This window comes from Dendropsophus ebraccatus, chromosome 6 (genome assembly GCF_027789765.1).
Source record: "Dendropsophus ebraccatus isolate aDenEbr1 chromosome 6, aDenEbr1.pat, whole genome shotgun sequence".
In the NCBI taxonomy this organism is placed as follows: domain Eukaryota; kingdom Metazoa; phylum Chordata; class Amphibia; order Anura; family Hylidae; genus Dendropsophus; species Dendropsophus ebraccatus.
Window position 1 is genome coordinate 104454340 of NC_091459.1, and position 16141 is coordinate 104470480.

The 16141-nt window shown below is 40.7% G+C and overlaps 1 protein-coding gene across 12 annotated transcripts in view; it reads left to right on the top strand.

Moving 5' to 3' along the window:
* Positions 1-15471, top strand: part of KIF1A (kinesin family member 1A) — a 105085-nt gene extending 89614 nt beyond the window's left edge. For 4 of the 12 annotated variants that reach the window (XM_069975489.1, XM_069975497.1, XM_069975492.1 and 1 more), the window contains 17 exons: positions 26-134; positions 313-379; positions 464-548; positions 1796-1901; positions 2648-2674; positions 4042-4065; positions 5881-5995; positions 7754-7887; positions 8864-8925; positions 9234-9379; positions 9791-10003; positions 10524-10601; positions 11184-11308; positions 11972-12109; positions 13266-13458; positions 13793-13911; positions 14445-15471. In XM_069975489.1, coding sequence (XP_069831590.1) covers positions 26-134; positions 313-379; positions 464-548; positions 1796-1901; positions 2648-2674; positions 4042-4065; positions 5881-5995; positions 7754-7887; positions 8864-8925; positions 9234-9379; positions 9791-10003; positions 10524-10601; positions 11184-11308; positions 11972-12109; positions 13266-13458; positions 13793-13911; positions 14445-14487 — 1784 coding nt within the window. In that variant the 3' untranslated portion in view covers positions 14488-15471. The remainder of the gene's footprint in view (positions 1-25; positions 135-312; positions 380-463; positions 549-1795; positions 1902-2647; positions 2675-4041; positions 4066-5880; positions 5996-7753; positions 7888-8863; positions 8926-9233; positions 9380-9790; positions 10004-10523; positions 10602-11183; positions 11309-11971; positions 12110-13265; positions 13459-13792; positions 13912-14444) is intronic. The other 8 variants (XM_069975490.1, XM_069975498.1, XM_069975493.1 and 5 more) reach the window with 2 other exon arrangements.
* The last annotated feature ends 670 nt before the right edge of the window (positions 15472-16141 follow it).

Below are 16141 nucleotides of genomic sequence, written 5' to 3' on the forward strand. Positions count from 1 at the left end.
AGATATTTGTTGCCTTGTTTTCTAGTTCCAGCCACTAAGTTAACAAGACAGCGCGTTCCCAGTACCGGCCAGTGCCATTGCAAGTATGACTTGATGGCGTTCTTCCAAATCTGTGAACTGGAAGCAAATGGAGAGTAAGTACCAATGATGCATAGTTTTATATATAGTGTGTGGGGGGGGGGTTCATTTACTGTTTGTGGTGCCCCCCCCCCCCCCATAGACCTCAATTGGGTTTTTCCATGCTTTAAAAATCTTACTGTATATTGCCAGTTTGTAATTCCTCTCGGATATGATTTTTATTCTCCGTTACAGTTATATTCCTGTGGCAGTAGATCATGGAGCTGGTTTACCCTGTCATGGCACCTTCCTTCTCCATCAGGTAGAAGTATCCTTTGTCTTTTGTCTCTTTGGATTCCCAAAGTTCTGTGATCATTCCGTCTGACCAATACTGTCTCCCACGCAGGGAATTCAAAGACGCATCTCTGTGACTCTTGTTCATGAAGCAGGGGCTGAGCTGAAATGGTTAGAGGTGCGGGAACTAGTAGTTGGTAAGTATGTCCTCTCTAAATGGCCTTTTGAATTTGAAATGTTTAAAGGGGTATTCCACTCAAACATAATTTATCATTTGTTGCTGAGACTTATAATGCCATACTTTCAATATATTAAGTCTCCTTCCCCTGAGCTGCTGCTTTCTGCTGAAGACACAAAAAACTGTGCGTGAGCTTTTCTCTATGTTTCCCACACATCCCAATTCCCTTCTGAGACTAAAGATGTAAACAAGTCCCTATCTGCTACTTTCTAGCAACTTTGTAATGCTGCAGGATAATCATGGTGAGTTTATCAGCAACTTGACCTCAGATTACAAAAATATTACAAAAGAAGTTGCAGATAAAGGTAGCCAGGGACTTGTTTACCATCTGGAAGAGGAGTTGGAGAGAAAAGCTCACACAGTTTTTGTGTGCCTTTAGCAAAAGCAGCAGCTCAGAACTTGGGGAAAGAGACTGAATAGATAATAAGTATGGAATAAATTTTTAGTTTCACCATGGACAGCAACATATGAAAAGATATCTTTAAACAGAATACCCCTTTAAACTATCTGCATGAACATATCAAAAACTGAGATTTCAAAAACATTTTAGGAAGAATTTATCAAAACTGGCGTATCCATATGTTGGTCTAAAGTTAAATTCCTCCCCTCTTACCAATGTTGAAATCATTGGGGCCTTTCCGTAAATCCAGTGCATCCAAGGCTCCCCAAACTGGATAATCCAACCTTACAGAGTGCAATGCTTGGCCTTTAGTTGAGTGGCAGCCACAAGGGCAGTAAACTGGACCCCCTGTTGTTAGACTGCATCAAAGAACATGTTGTAGGGGACTTCCTTTGGGCAGGGGGAGTAAAACTTGGGGAAATTCACCATTTCACACTAAGATTTTGGGTTAGTGTAGACATAGCACCATGAATCAAGAAAGAGATTTAAAAATGGGCAAAAAGTTATAAAGTAGGAAGAAAAGTAGTAACTAGAGCAATGAACTTAAACCTGCAATACGCAACAAAAGAAGAGGCACGCTATCCTTTACAATGGTACAAGAAATGTGTCGTCTTGCATAGGGACCATGTGAAAATTTCACTTACTTACTTCTATTAAAGCCATTAAATATATTTTGCCCTTTACTTATTGATTTTGTCTGGAAAAATGAATAAAGTGAACATTCACCTTGACCATCCTTTTCATATTTCATCTTACTGAACACGTTTGTAGAATAAAACCTAAATCTAAGTCTTGTCACTTTTTAGGAAGGATCCGTAATACCCCAGAGGCGGATGAGTCTCTAATTGACCCCAACATCTTGTCCTTGAACATTCTATCTGCAGGCTATCGTCCCCCAGAAGGGGGTGACAGGTAAGTTTTCATGTTGACCTTAGTGGGCGCATAAGATTGAGGACAAGCCTTTATGGAATATGGCATATGGGAAATACTAGAAAGGTTCCGCTATGAAGCTTTGTTTGCCTCCTACTCTGCTTTCGACCTCTTCATTAAGCATGAAACAGAGAAACTAGCATGAGCTTCCCCCACACCCTCACCCAATTTTCCTTTTTACCTCACATATCCCCAAACCCCAGTCACAACATTTCAGGCCCTGTATCATCATCCTTGTACTTTAACACTTGACCTTATTCTTTAGCTCCACCTCGTCCACCAGTAATCCCAGTCATTCCATCCCCTGTTCACAGCCCTCCCTTTATCATGCATAGTTCTTTTCACCATATGTGTTAACTTTTTCTTACACATCATCTGCAAATGCCTAGGTTGTTCATTCGACTCCTTTCACACCCGTCACATTACCACTGGTGACGAAGATCTCCTTATAACACCTATCTCCTTCTAACCCACATAATCCTCCTTTATTAGTTGTCACAAAGCCCCCCTCCTAGCACTCCCAATCTCTCTACTACACTGCCCTATATAACCAAGGTTGATGGTCGCTTCCAGGCAAGAACTGCTGTAGTAGTGCTCTACTTACTAACACCTGTCCATTCTCCATTGATTGATATGCAGACCTCTGAATGAATGTGTTGGGATACATTGGGGCTGATGCTTCCCGTTCCCCTGATGCCGGCACTAACGTCTCATTATTTGTATTTCAGGCAGTTTCTTGATTCTGACACACCTAGGTATTTTATTTTTTTTATCATTTCTCAACCCAACTACCGATCTTCTCCTTCCTCCCCTCATGCTGCCATTTTCCCCCACCTGTCTTGTTTTTCCTCATTTCCTGCTTCCCATTTTGAGTTTCCTATTCTTTACTATAATTGTTTTAATATGCACTTTTGGGGCTTTATTAGTTCTAACAATCTTATTGATGTTAGTGGTCTTTACCCTCCATTACCAGCCTTGTCTATTTCCTGGTCTTCGGTCCATGCTATTCCCTGATAGCGACAGACATATATGTATATATTATGTATAACTAATATCCAGTAATGCATGGAGAAAGAGAATCCTACGTTTAGAGCTTTTAATGCCAGAGGGAGAATGGTGTATCTGTAAACATACAGCACTGTGTTGAAGTATTATCCCCCTTCCCAATTTTGACCCCTTCTTCTATTTTTGCATATTGTTCACACTTGAATGTTTCAGATCATTACAATACTTTTCAACTCTTGGAGACATAGGCAGGCTCTACAAGTAGATCACAGATTTGCCAATTCAAGGCAGTGCAGAATTTTATAAGCACAAAGAAAAAGTGGAAAAAGCGGTGTCTTTCCTGGCACAGTCTGTCTGGACCAGGAGTCTGATGTCTGGATCACTGGGTTTCTTCAATGTTACCAGACACTGACTGCAAGTTCTGGTGAAAAAAGTTTATTTGTATTCAGCTATGCATTTTGAAGAGGCCACCCTCCTCTTAATCAGGCAACCACATGCCACTGCTGTTGAAGGCTATTATGGTTGTAGCGGGGTCCTGTCTCATCCGCTGAATGGCTGAGCTGCCTTGAGACGTCACATCTCAAGCCGCAGATCAGACCAGGAAGCAGCAGCGGGACGGGAGAACGGGGCGGTGCGATCCAGGACCTGGCACTGGAATCGGGGAGGTTAGTGACCGTCGGCCTCTATTTCCACCCCTTCCCCGGCCATATAATAAAAATAACCCCAGCCCGGAGTACTCCTTTAACATGTCTATTAAGTAATCTATGATTTCCATAATCCCAGGATGCTGGTGTGGTAATTTCAGTGTTGAGGAGTGCATATTGCTTTGTAAAGAAAAGCAAATTACTGTGTATAAAAAGAAATGACCTCACTGAACAGAGTGCTGTCTGTGTTGGATACATTTACTATGACTGCTGGATATTTTGTAGAAGCATTTATTTGGTTTTAGAAGTGGAAATACATTTCTAGAACCTCAGGGACATTGCTAGATCCCTCTCCCTCCATGCATTGCAATGATTGATCTTTCGTGTGTCTGGGTCTCCTGCCCCACATTGTATTGTTTTGCCCCTGCCACTTGCACTCTCTCACTCTGTATATTTGGGGCTCCTACCTTCAGCAGCCAATCCGTGTGGGGCACCAGGTACTCACTTCTGATATTCTGCCCTTGTCTCTCTTGTTTGCCTTTCCTACGTCCTATGGTTATTTCTACCTTCTGTTTTATTCCTTCCTAAAGTCCAGTTCCATAATACTTCTATTCCCCATATAATGTGTTTTTCAGAATGAGGTTTATTGTTCCTTGTATCCTTAGTCGTAACAGAACCATTACTTGTGCCAGAACATTTAATGTACAGTCCATTTAGACCTTACGTCATTGTACGATAAGTCGATAAAGCCATGTTCTCTTCCTTTACCTACCACCAACCTTCCACTAGTATATAGTTCATCTCATTTTTCCCATCTCCCTATCTCTTTAATATTATCCTAGATCCTCATATATCGTCATACAGTACGTTTCCAGCCTCTCCTTTTGCTCCTCTTACCTGTCTCCTTCCCTCATCCGTTGCTACTCTATATTCCTCTTCACCATTATATCCTAAGAGCTAGATCTTAGTCTTGCTTCTTCCCATCAGTTTCCTGCTCATCTTCTCCTTTCTATATGCCTTTCTTATTGGTATTGAGTTGTTTACTGTGTCATATTGTGGGGTATTGTTTGAGTGTATAAGGATACACATTTAGAGGCAGTCTATGCTTGCTATATAAGCACCAAACAGTAGCTGAGAACCTGCCATCAGAAAATTGTCTAGTTTTAATTTTCCATTTTACTATCTGTATTATAAAGTAATCTTGAAACCTTAATAGTCACAGTTTCCCCTCCCCTATTGGAACAATGACTTCTGTACAGGTCACAGGGCAAGCTCTAAACACTTTCTTATAAAAGCCAATGATCCCCCCTGCCTTCCATTGTTTGTTGTAATACATGCGGCTGCTGTAAAGCATACCTTCAAATGCTGTTAACAGAGCAGAAGCTCAGATAATATGGGTGCCTTTATAATAAAATAAAAGTATATAAACTCTTCTCTGCATAATTGTATATTGGCATTGCATCTTTAGCCACATTGAGGCTATGTACCCACAACGTCTTTTTTGGCTCTTTGTGTCCAAATAATGGCCAATATTTTAAAATGACGACATGATGGCCGTCATTATGAAATACTGGCAATTATGTGGATGCAAATGGCCAAAAAAAGCCATTGTGGGATCACAACCTTTAAAAAAATTTTTTGTAGGTTTAGGCCTTTTTCACACTAAACTTTTATGTAACATGAAAATGTGCAGGTTACTAATACAAAAAGAAAATTTCTTAAACCCACAAAAAATATAAAGAGGGAGAAATGTAATGTAAAGCCTGAAAACACACATTTACTTTGACCACTTTGCACATAGACTGCTGTACATATGTGTATCGCTATACAGTACATGGATAAAACTATTTGTCAGTAATGGTCTTGTGATGTACATGGCAGTATGCTGCTTCACACTCTATTTACCACTAGTACATATGTTATCATTAATGCAGTGTTTTAGCTTTTTCATTTCTGATTTCACCACTTTTACTAACACAGCCCAAAACCGCACCAGTATCCGAAGACCCTCCATAACTTGTAAACATTACAGTATAGCATGGAGGCAGTGAGCATTGGGCGCGTTGTTTTTATGGTTCAACAATATGTATTGGATCAACCTCCTAAGTAGTAGAGTCTGTTCCCCTTCGCTGTTATTTGGGGTTGGAAAGTGTCCAAAACCTAGCACCTCTAAATTTTTAATGTAAAGGAACAGATTTACCTTGGTAAATAGAGTTTTTGGTGTAATGTATGTTCTGTGTGTCCCAGTGAGTATACAACCTAGCACCTATATATATTTGCATCAGGAGTTTAACCATTTCCTCTCATGACAGGACATTCTATCACTTTGAAGTAGCATGGGACAGTTCTATGCACAACTCCCTACTGCTGAATCGTGTCACTCCATACAGAGAGAAGATCTACATGACACTGTCTGCCTATGTAGAGGTAGGACTTCACAAATGGGTTGCAACACATTTGGACCATATGGGTCAACATGATGTACTCTTTAGGCTGGGTTCACACTAGGTATATTTCAGTCAGTATTGTGGTCCTCATATTGCAACCAAAACCAGGAGTGGATTAAAAACACAGAAAGGATCTGATCACACAATGTTGTAATTGAGTGGATGGCCGCCATTTAATGGCAAATATTTGCTGTTATTTTAAAACAACGGCTGTTATATTGAAATAATGGCCGTTATTTACCGTTATATGGCGGCTATCCACTCAATTTCATCATTGTGTGACCAGATCCTTTCTGTGTTTTTAATCCACTCCTGGTTTTGGTTGTAATATGAAGACCACAATACTGACTGAGATATACGTAGTGTGAACCCAGCCTTAAAATGTAAAGTAGGTCCCTTTCTTGAGAACTGTGAAGTTGTCATCTCGAAAGCTTGCATTTCCTAGTGCAGTAAGCCAATGAAAAAAGGTATCTTGTATCTACTGGTGGCCAACACTCTACTACTGTGTCTATTAAATAGAATGCTAAACAATTGTATAGTCTATAAACAAATGACACGCTTATCCATCACAGGGGGATCTTAGTCCTAACATGCTACGACTAAGATCCCTCTGTGATCGAAACGTTTCAGTGGTTGGAATTTGCTGTTTTTATGTGGAACTTTAATCAGAAGTGCCGGATTATCCCTCTACTTATCTTGGATACATCCACATGGTGGATTGAGCTGCGGTGTGTGGTGGGGTCTCACTCATACTGGAGGTGTTACTGCATACTAGGTGGAAGAGTACCACCAACTCCCTTTCGCTCTTAGGTGACCATGATTAGAGTTTGCTTTAAAAAACTGCACTGTTCTTGTGAATGTAATTCAAACAATGAGATGTGACTATGTTATGCTTGACCAAAAGAAGCTCAAAGCCAATGTTTAACTGTATAACACACAAATTTAGTTAATAACTATAATTTCCAAAAATAAATATTAAGATAGCAGATAGAAGCTATGGATACCTTTGCACTGATTTTTTTTATTGTTGATTTGTTTCCTGAATGCAAAATGAAAAGAAAAGAGAAAAACTTTCCAAATAGTCCTTAATAAAATGTCCTGTCATTTAGCTGTTACTCAGAGAAACATAAGCCCATCAGAATAACCTTCTTCTCTGTGTGTAAGAGATAACAGTCGGAACCAGCTCAAAGAGTGGACAGAGGGGAGAAACTTTGGGGGACAGCTCACACAGGCTGGAGAAAGAGAGGAGAGCAAACAGAAGTCAGCCTTCTGGAAAAAAATCACATAGGCTGTGTACAAGTATAGGGGAAAAAAAGCTCATAGTGCAAGTTGAGGAGGCTGTAGAAGCAAAAGTAATCACAATTTTAATAAACATCCCTTAAGATTTTTTAGTTTTTGGAAAAAACACATTTCAAAGGTAACCATAGCTTTTATTTATAAATTTAAAGGGAATCTGTCACACAGGAAACTGGGACAGAATCCACCCTACCCCTCGATAAAGCTTTTGTTACTTACCCTCTCCTCTTGGTGACGTTCAGGATGTGTCGCTGGGAGCAGAGGGTAAGTAACAACAGTTTTATTAAGGGGAAGGCTGAGTTTTGCCCCAGTCTCCTGAGTGACAGGTTCCTTTTAATGGCACAATATGGGCCCCAATTTGTTTTTTCACATGTTCAACTATATTTTGGATAAAGGAATTTAATTCAAATAAGGCAAAATGAATAAAATCTGGTCCTTACAGATGGAGAACTGTACACAGCCTGCTATCATCACCAAAGACTTCTGCATGGTCTTTTATTCTCGGGATGCCAAACTGCCTGCATGTCGTTCCATTAGAAACCTATTTGGTACAGGCAGTCTCCATGCTTCTGAGAGGTGAGTTAATAGAAAAACAGATGACTGTTGTTGCATACTTATGTTATCAATGGGTCGAGCTCAATACAGGGGTCTGGAAGTGCATGTCATAACTAATGTAAGAAAGTGTTGCTGTAACAGTACTCATTACAGTGTCATATGTACTTAATATTTTATATGGTTCCTCTGAAAGATGAAAATACTACGAGGGCAGGAATGGGGAACCTTTGTCCCTCCAGCTTTTGCAAAACTACAATTTCCATTATGATTGTACAGCCAAAGCTTTAGCTTTGGCTGTCCAGGCATGATGGAAATTGTAGTTTTGCAACACTTGGAGGGCCAAAGATTCTTCACCTCTGCTCTATGGTGTAGAGGCATAAAGCATAATGTTAATTTTTACCCATATATACTGTATAGTTGTACGAACTCTTTTATGTGTGGTAACACCAATTCAGTATTTAATACAATCAAATTGTACCTGGAAAATTTTCAAGAAATTTCTAATAATGTAAAAAAAAATTACATCAGAAAGGTTTTTCTGGAGACCACAAAACTTTATAAATTACTGGGGATGGACTGAAAAAAACCCAACAAAAACAAATACTAACCTGTCCCGCTGGGGTTCCCGCTGTGATGTCATGCTGTCTCCTGTAGCTTCAGCCACTTCAAGGCAGTAACGGCCTGCTCAGCCAATCACTGATTGGAACGCGCCCCCCCCCCCTCGCTCATTGATTGGTTGAGGAGGCTGTCACTACAATAAAAAGCTTGTCACAGAAGTGACAAATAGCTGGAGGTTCGAGGAACAGGTGACATCACAGCTCCTGGGCACCGAGGTAGGTGAGTACTGTGTTTGTTTTTTCCAGCCCACCCCCAGGAATATACAAAGTTTTTTTAGTCTCTGGAAAATCCCTTTGAAAGCATAATGCCCCACATGGTGGCATCCGTTTGATGTGTCTACTATAGCGTCACACCATGATCTTCATTCTTACTTTTACAGTAACCGTGTCACTGGAGTATATGAGCTAAGTCTTTGCCGGGTTGCAGAAGCCAGCAGTCCAGGTGAGTGGCATTTTAATATATTGTGATATAATGTGCATTTTTCTATTATCTGAAAATACAGTCAAAATGTACTTGCCGTATTTATTGGCGAAGTCTGAGATCTTAGACCACCACTGATTTTAAGAATTAAATGGCTCTTTAAAAAAAAATGCCTGTGAGCATCATGTAACTTCTAAGCCAACATTAGAAGTCATGGTTGGATATAAAATTTTAAAAATAAAATCAAATGCAAATTTTACAAATGCTCCCAAATTGACGCTTATGCTATTTTGTTTTTCTTACCATCCTTCCTTGTCACATTTACCCAGGGATGCAGAGAAGACGCAGACGTGTGCTAGATACTTCCGTAGCATATGTGCGGGGTGAAGAGAACCTTGCAGGATGGAGGCCACGAAGTGACAGCTTAATTCTTGATCATCAGTGGGAACTGGAGAAGCTCAGCCTACTTCAGGAGGTATCTACTAGATCCTGTCACCTATAATGGTTTCCAAACATAGATCACATTGTATTTATATTGAGCTGAATATACAGTGTCATTCCCCATTGTCTTCCAGGGGAATGGCAGTCACATGACATTGTGTACCAGTTTTCAATTGTAATACTTTGATGACACACAATAACCTCATACACGCTGTAAAGTCAGTATACTCACCATCAATTCAGTATATTGCCAAAGTACATGGACATGGCAACCACCACTACCTTACAGAGTGACAAAATTGTGATAATATAATATATTGCCAAATTATGAAATATAGAAAACATGGAATCTTCCAGAGGTTTATTATTGATAATAATAATAATAATAATAATAATAATAATAATAGTTAAGTGGTTTATTATCTATCTTTGTTGTACTTTTTAGGTTGAGAGGACCCGACATTACTTATTGTTACGTGAGAAACTGGAAGCCACGCTCAGGGGAGCGACAGACACACTTACGCCTTCTCCTACCGATGAGATGCTTCCCCTCAGCCCCACGTGTCAGCTGGCACAGCCCCAAGAGGAAGGCTCCCCCAATGTGGAGGAAAATCCTTTGGAGATGGCTAGTGAAAGGCAAAAAGAGCTGGCTGCCAAGGTAGTTGGGTGTCCCTTTATAAGAACAGTATAATGAAATGGATATCCTATATACTAAGAGATTCGACTCCCATTTTCTACTGAAGGCTCTTTTTTTCTATTAAGCTGGCCATGCACATTAGATATGTCAGCAAAACCTGCCAATTCTAGCGGGACCAGTCAACCATCTAATCGATATGGAAGTTTTGGGGAAGAGAGGAGTCAGGCATGTTGTCTGATGATTTTGACCTTGAGAAAATATGCTGCTGCCCAAAAAGTTTTACATTGTTTTTCTCCCTTGAAAGCACATGCACATTGGGCTATTTGTACTTGAGGAATTGGGAGAGATAGCTGTTGGTTAAACAAATGTCTGTCCAGCTGCTTTCTTATGTGACTGGCTAGCTTTAAACACTAAAAAAATTTTATAACTTGTAACAGTTGTCCCAAGTGCAAAATTCTTATTCACATGCTTTAGAAGGATGTTATATAGATCCAGAAAAAAAAACAGGTTTTTATCTCTAATCTCATAATGTTTTTTGCAGTGTCTTCGTCTTCTCACCCATACCTTCAACAGAGAATACACCTATAGTCATGTGTGTGTGAGCGCCAGTGAAAGCAAGGTGAGAAAATGTCGATGTGTCTATCTTAATACAGGCTTAAAAAAACTCTATGGTAAGTTCAAATTCTACAGCAAATCCAACCTGAAATCTACATTTAAGGGGTTGTCTGGTGAGCAGAAGGCAGCTAAAGCCTTCTGCTCGTTGGCACTCACTTTCTGAAATTCCACGTCTTGGAAGTAAGCCTTATGAGATGTGGTGGAGGGGGCTAAGTCGAGGTCATTGCATGTGGGTGAAACTACAATGGCACTTGATGTCCAATAGCTGCATAGTGCCTCCTACATTGACACTGTGCAGCTATTGGACTCCATGTGCGGGCATGTTTAGCGACTTAGCCCCACCCCCAATATCGAAAAGGAGGGGGGGGGGAGAAAAAGTTTCAGCACCAGCAAGCAGAAGGCGGCTAAAGCCTTCTGCTCACCAAACAACCCCTTTAAATCATGCTGATATTGGTGTAGAAAAATTCTGCTGCTTGGGTATGAAATATCATGCACATATTCAATGGACTTTTGTACAGTACTGTTTGGTAAGTAATGCTATTTACATAATGGATAAGGAATAACTTGTGATAATGTGTATTTTCAGCTGTCTGAAATGTCAGTGACTCTCCTACGTGACCCCTCTCTTCATGGCCTGGGGGTCTCAACTCTTACACCCTCTAGTACCTGTCCCTCCCTGGTAGAAGGACGATACTGCAGCCCAGAGAACAGGTCAGTACGGACCACCGAGAAGATCGTAAAAAGCAATGAGGCAGCAGCTGGGGGGTGAGGGGGGCATATGACTGCATTGCAATAGCCTTATGTCATCAATAGGTTGAAGGAAATGGACAGGATCTCTGAAGTGTCAAATGCAGGACAACAGTATATTAGAGATTTAGGTTGTAAATGGGGGATGTGCGGCCGATAGCAATATATTTATTGGAAATATTTAAATGGCCACAGGAATGACACAGTTATTGTTCTTGTGGCCCGGCCATTAATTTTGCCTGAGGGCACTGCAAATAAGTGCTGATTTCGCACAGCCTCATATCAGTCTGTGAAAGAGGACCCTTTTTTCTGCCACTACCACTACTCCTGTTTAGCAGAAAGTTAGCTACAACTTTGTGGCAATGGACTGGTAGTATTGGACAGTATGTATCTCCACACTGGAAAGCTATTTGCAACAAATGCATAAAAACTGCACAAAGAAATGTAATAGTAAGAATTACAGGCATTACTATGCAGAATATGAAATGGTTTATTTCTGATGTATATGTAGATTTAGAGTCGTTCTAACAAGGTGTTCTAATGTAGAATTAATGTAATGTAGAACATTTTATTATACAAGTTGCATATTGGTGTCCTAATTTAACTACACTTTTCTAAACTTTTCAGCCCCCAGCCTTTCTCCCGTGCATTTAGCCCAGAGAGGGATCTTCCTAGCCCCTCAGGAGAGCTGCAGAAGTCTCCCAGTGGTGGACTCAAGACCCCTCTTAGGTTGTTTAACCCTGATATACAAGAAATACGGGTCAGGTATGTATTAGTTTAGACCGGAGGTAGCATGGATATGGTAGTAATGTAAATATATATATATAATTGAAACTACCTGCAAATAGCAATAAAAGTTAAAGAAAGACACAGTATGTCCATTCAGGACAGGGAGAAGATGTGGATCAAGGGGAGCGCTATGGGTAACTTTAGAACCCCAGGGGTTCTTGGTAAAGCATTAAACAACCAAGGGGACTATGTATAATTGAATAATCCTAAAAGTATATTATTGAGCCCTGTACAGTTCAAGAAATATAGTTACAGAACTGTATGGAGAACATCGATACATCATTACCTTTGTGTATGAATAGAGATACATATTATAATAATAACCATTGTAGAAGTACACAGTGGTGTTTATGGGGACTTTGCAGGTACAGATACATATATATACATATTACAAAATGGATACAAATACATATTAAAACAATAGCTATTAGAGCTTTACACGGTTAGGCTATGTTCCCACGTAGTATTAGACCGGCTGTTCCGTGACCCGGCCGTGTCACAGAACGGCTGGTCTACGAAAAGATCATCCTGGCCGGTACTGCAACACCGGCCGGATGATCTTTCACGACGCAGAGTTCTGATGCTGGCACATCTGAGCACGCACGCATCAGAACTTCCCACAGCACACTATGAAGCGTGTGGCTGCAGCCGCTCGCTCCATAGTGTGCACTGACAGGCTTTCTGCGGCTGCTATTCACTGAATAGCAGCCGCAGAAAACTGACATGTCAGTTTTCTACGGCGACGCAAGAAATCCCGGCTGGAGCGCGTATACTATGTGTATTTGCTCCGGCCGGGATCCCATAGAAGATAAGGCAGCGTGTCCTTTCATACAAAGTACGGCCGTTGTTGTCGATTACAACAACGGCCGTACTTTTACGAAAAGATAAGCTGTGGGAACATAGCCTCTTTTAACATATTTTTAACCCCTCCATATGGCCTACAGCATATTTAACATCTGAAACATCATTGTTCCTTATGATTCTGGGAGCTCAGAAACTGTTAAAATGTTTGTGCTGCCGTACTGACTCAGACTGTGCACAGAATGCATGAATGCCCCCTTACAGTAACTATAATATCTGCCATATGATTTAGAAATAACAGAAACATTCTCTTCTTGAATTCTTATTACAGCCCTATTGTCTCTAAGAAGGGGTACCTGCACTTCCTTGAACCCCATACAGGGGGCTGGGTAAAAAGGTATGTGGTGGTTAGACGTCCATATGTCTACATCTATAACAGTGACCGTGATCCGGTGGAGAGAGCCATTCTCAACCTCTCACAGGCCCAAGTGGAGTACAGCGAGGATCAACAGGCCATGCTGAAGGTAGGGGCATACTGTATTGACCCATATTATCGGTGGAGGAAAGGTCTTGTAACAAGCTGTCCCCTTTGTTCTTTGAGAGATAAGCTGCCACCAAAACAGTCTGGTTGTAGCTCTATAGAAACACAGGAACATGTGACTATGCTTAATGTTCCTGTGTATGGAAAGGATGTGAGAGATGTCTTTTATCCTGAAAGAGATAGGCTGCTGCCAGAGCATGCATATCTTACTAAAATGTATCACTGTATAATGGACACTCTGTAAATAACGTAAAAAAAATCCCTAATTCTGCTTCTCATTTATTGCTCATGTCCAATCTATGTTTTTACCCCTGCAGACCCCCAATACTTTTGCTGTGTGCACACAACATCGTGGCATTCTGCTGCAGGCCAGCAATGATAAGGACATGCATGACTGGCTCTACGCCTTCAACCCTCTCCTGGCTGGCTCCATTCGGTGAGGCTGTGGGATGGATTACAGGGAAAGAATGGTCCTCTACCTTACACGGGTAGAAGTGATCATTTCTGAACATTTTTGCAGAGATTCTTTATGAAGGAAATGCAGGCTGGATGCAATGTGCTCAATCGAAGACATACTTACATATTTATTTAAAAATCTATATTTATTTAATCTATGATCAATTGCTGTAGTGTACAAAAGGTTCCATGAGTTACTATTATACTATATTATTTATATATATTCTTGTACTACAAGGTGTCATTTGTTGCTATGATCTATATGCAGATATAGAAGCTATAATCTATAGGTGTAGGTTATATGTTATAGCTTGCTGTAGGTTGTATATGTTGTAGGTTATAGGTAACCTGTCTTAGTTCCCTATGGTTACATATAGGACTAATAGAAGAATAGACTAGAATCAGACGTAGGATTGGTCATATGTACTCAGTGTAGGTTGTACAGGAGAAAACAACTCATCTCTAAGTTACTTTCTTTCTTTCTTTTTCTTTGTTTCTCTGCTCCTCTCTTAGGTCCAAACTGTCTCGACGCAGAACAGCCCAAATGAGAATTTAATGGGATCCCTGCACTCCTCTCTATTTTTATCAACTTGTTAATCCATGAATTAATTCTCCCCATACCTGCACATTACAACAACCCCTATCCTCTGTACCCCATGCTCACGCTCACTTCTGCTCCCACTGATGATCTGCACTCTTCTCACTGCCCAGGGAGGTATCTTCAGGCAGTCTAGATGTTGCTGATAGATAGCTGATGGTTATGCCTTACCAACATCTGGAGAGTCTCAAGGTGCCCTCTGCCAGTGTAGGGAATCTTGATGTGCTGCACTCTTAACTGGCTATTTTCCCTGTCTTTCCTAACTATACCATAGGCGGGGGGCAGGGTGGTTTGATGTCTATATTGAGGAAGGTCTTACTTGGCTTATGTAATGTCTTTCTGGTTTTATTAGACATAATTTGTTAACTCTTAACAAGTGTTAAGCTAGTCGCCAGAGAAAGTGTAAGGTAAGACCAAGAGCAAGCTGAAGCCCACCGTCATACAATGGTAACCAAATGATATAGGTTGGCACATGCCTAAGCAGCACCCATCATCACCTACACAAAGAGAAGGTGGGTCTAGTTTGGTCTAGTCTTAATACTTACTAGTACGAGGCTTCTGGATTCTCTGAAGTGAAGGCATCACAATGAGGATTTAGGGAGGTTTATTGATAATGTTATAACATTTACCCTGCATAATCTAGCGTACCATGAGGGTAGGTGAAAGACACTTGTATATACTTCCATCTTTGTAATATCATACTCAACATAAGACCTTACAATCCTTACACTCCTACACTTCTTGAGGCACAGAATGTTGCAGCATATCAGTTTCCTATATGGATATACAGTATGGGGTAGCAAGCAGGTTTAACTTAACAAATTGATCATGTAAAACATAAGAGGCACAAGAACTAGAACATTTAGAATTCCTGGCTCCAGGGGCATTACTACCACCATAGCAGGCATAGCCGACTGCTATGGGGCCCCCCGCATCAGGGGGCCCAGTCCTGCAATACACTGGGTCCCCTGAGCCGTTATCATTTGCAGAATCTGATGGCCGATCAGGCAGCGAGCACTTACAGTAATATGTTAAAGGTTACGACCACACTTGATGAGTTTGTGGTCAGCCTTTGGGAGGAGCGGGTTATGGGGCACCAAAAGTCAAAAGTTTGCTTTCGGTCCCAGCCATCCCTAGTTACGCCCCCCGGCTGGCTCCATGATACTAAAACCCCACTGGCTAATATAATACAAAACTATATAATACTAGGGCATACTTATGTCATTGCTGTATGTGCTAGTCAGAACATTTATGCTTAGTATGAATTAAAAGGCATATTATAAAATATATAATCCTTTTCTGCAAAAACATTGCGGACCATTTCTTGGATTTTATTGTGTATTACCACACTGGTGATATTCATGCATGGATGTGTCATAATGTTCTCAGAATGGATTACCACCGCCTAAAGCTAAGACCTCATATAGATTAGAGAATTGTATTTCCAGTTATTAATGCCTCCATCATTACAGTCTATGGATTTTCACATTTTAATCAAAGATCAATATATCTTTAGGCAATCCAAAGACAGGCCATGCACTTTAAGCCAAAGAAGGGTAAAGTTATTTACAACGGTTTCTCCATTCTTATGCACTTTAAGTATAAATCTCAT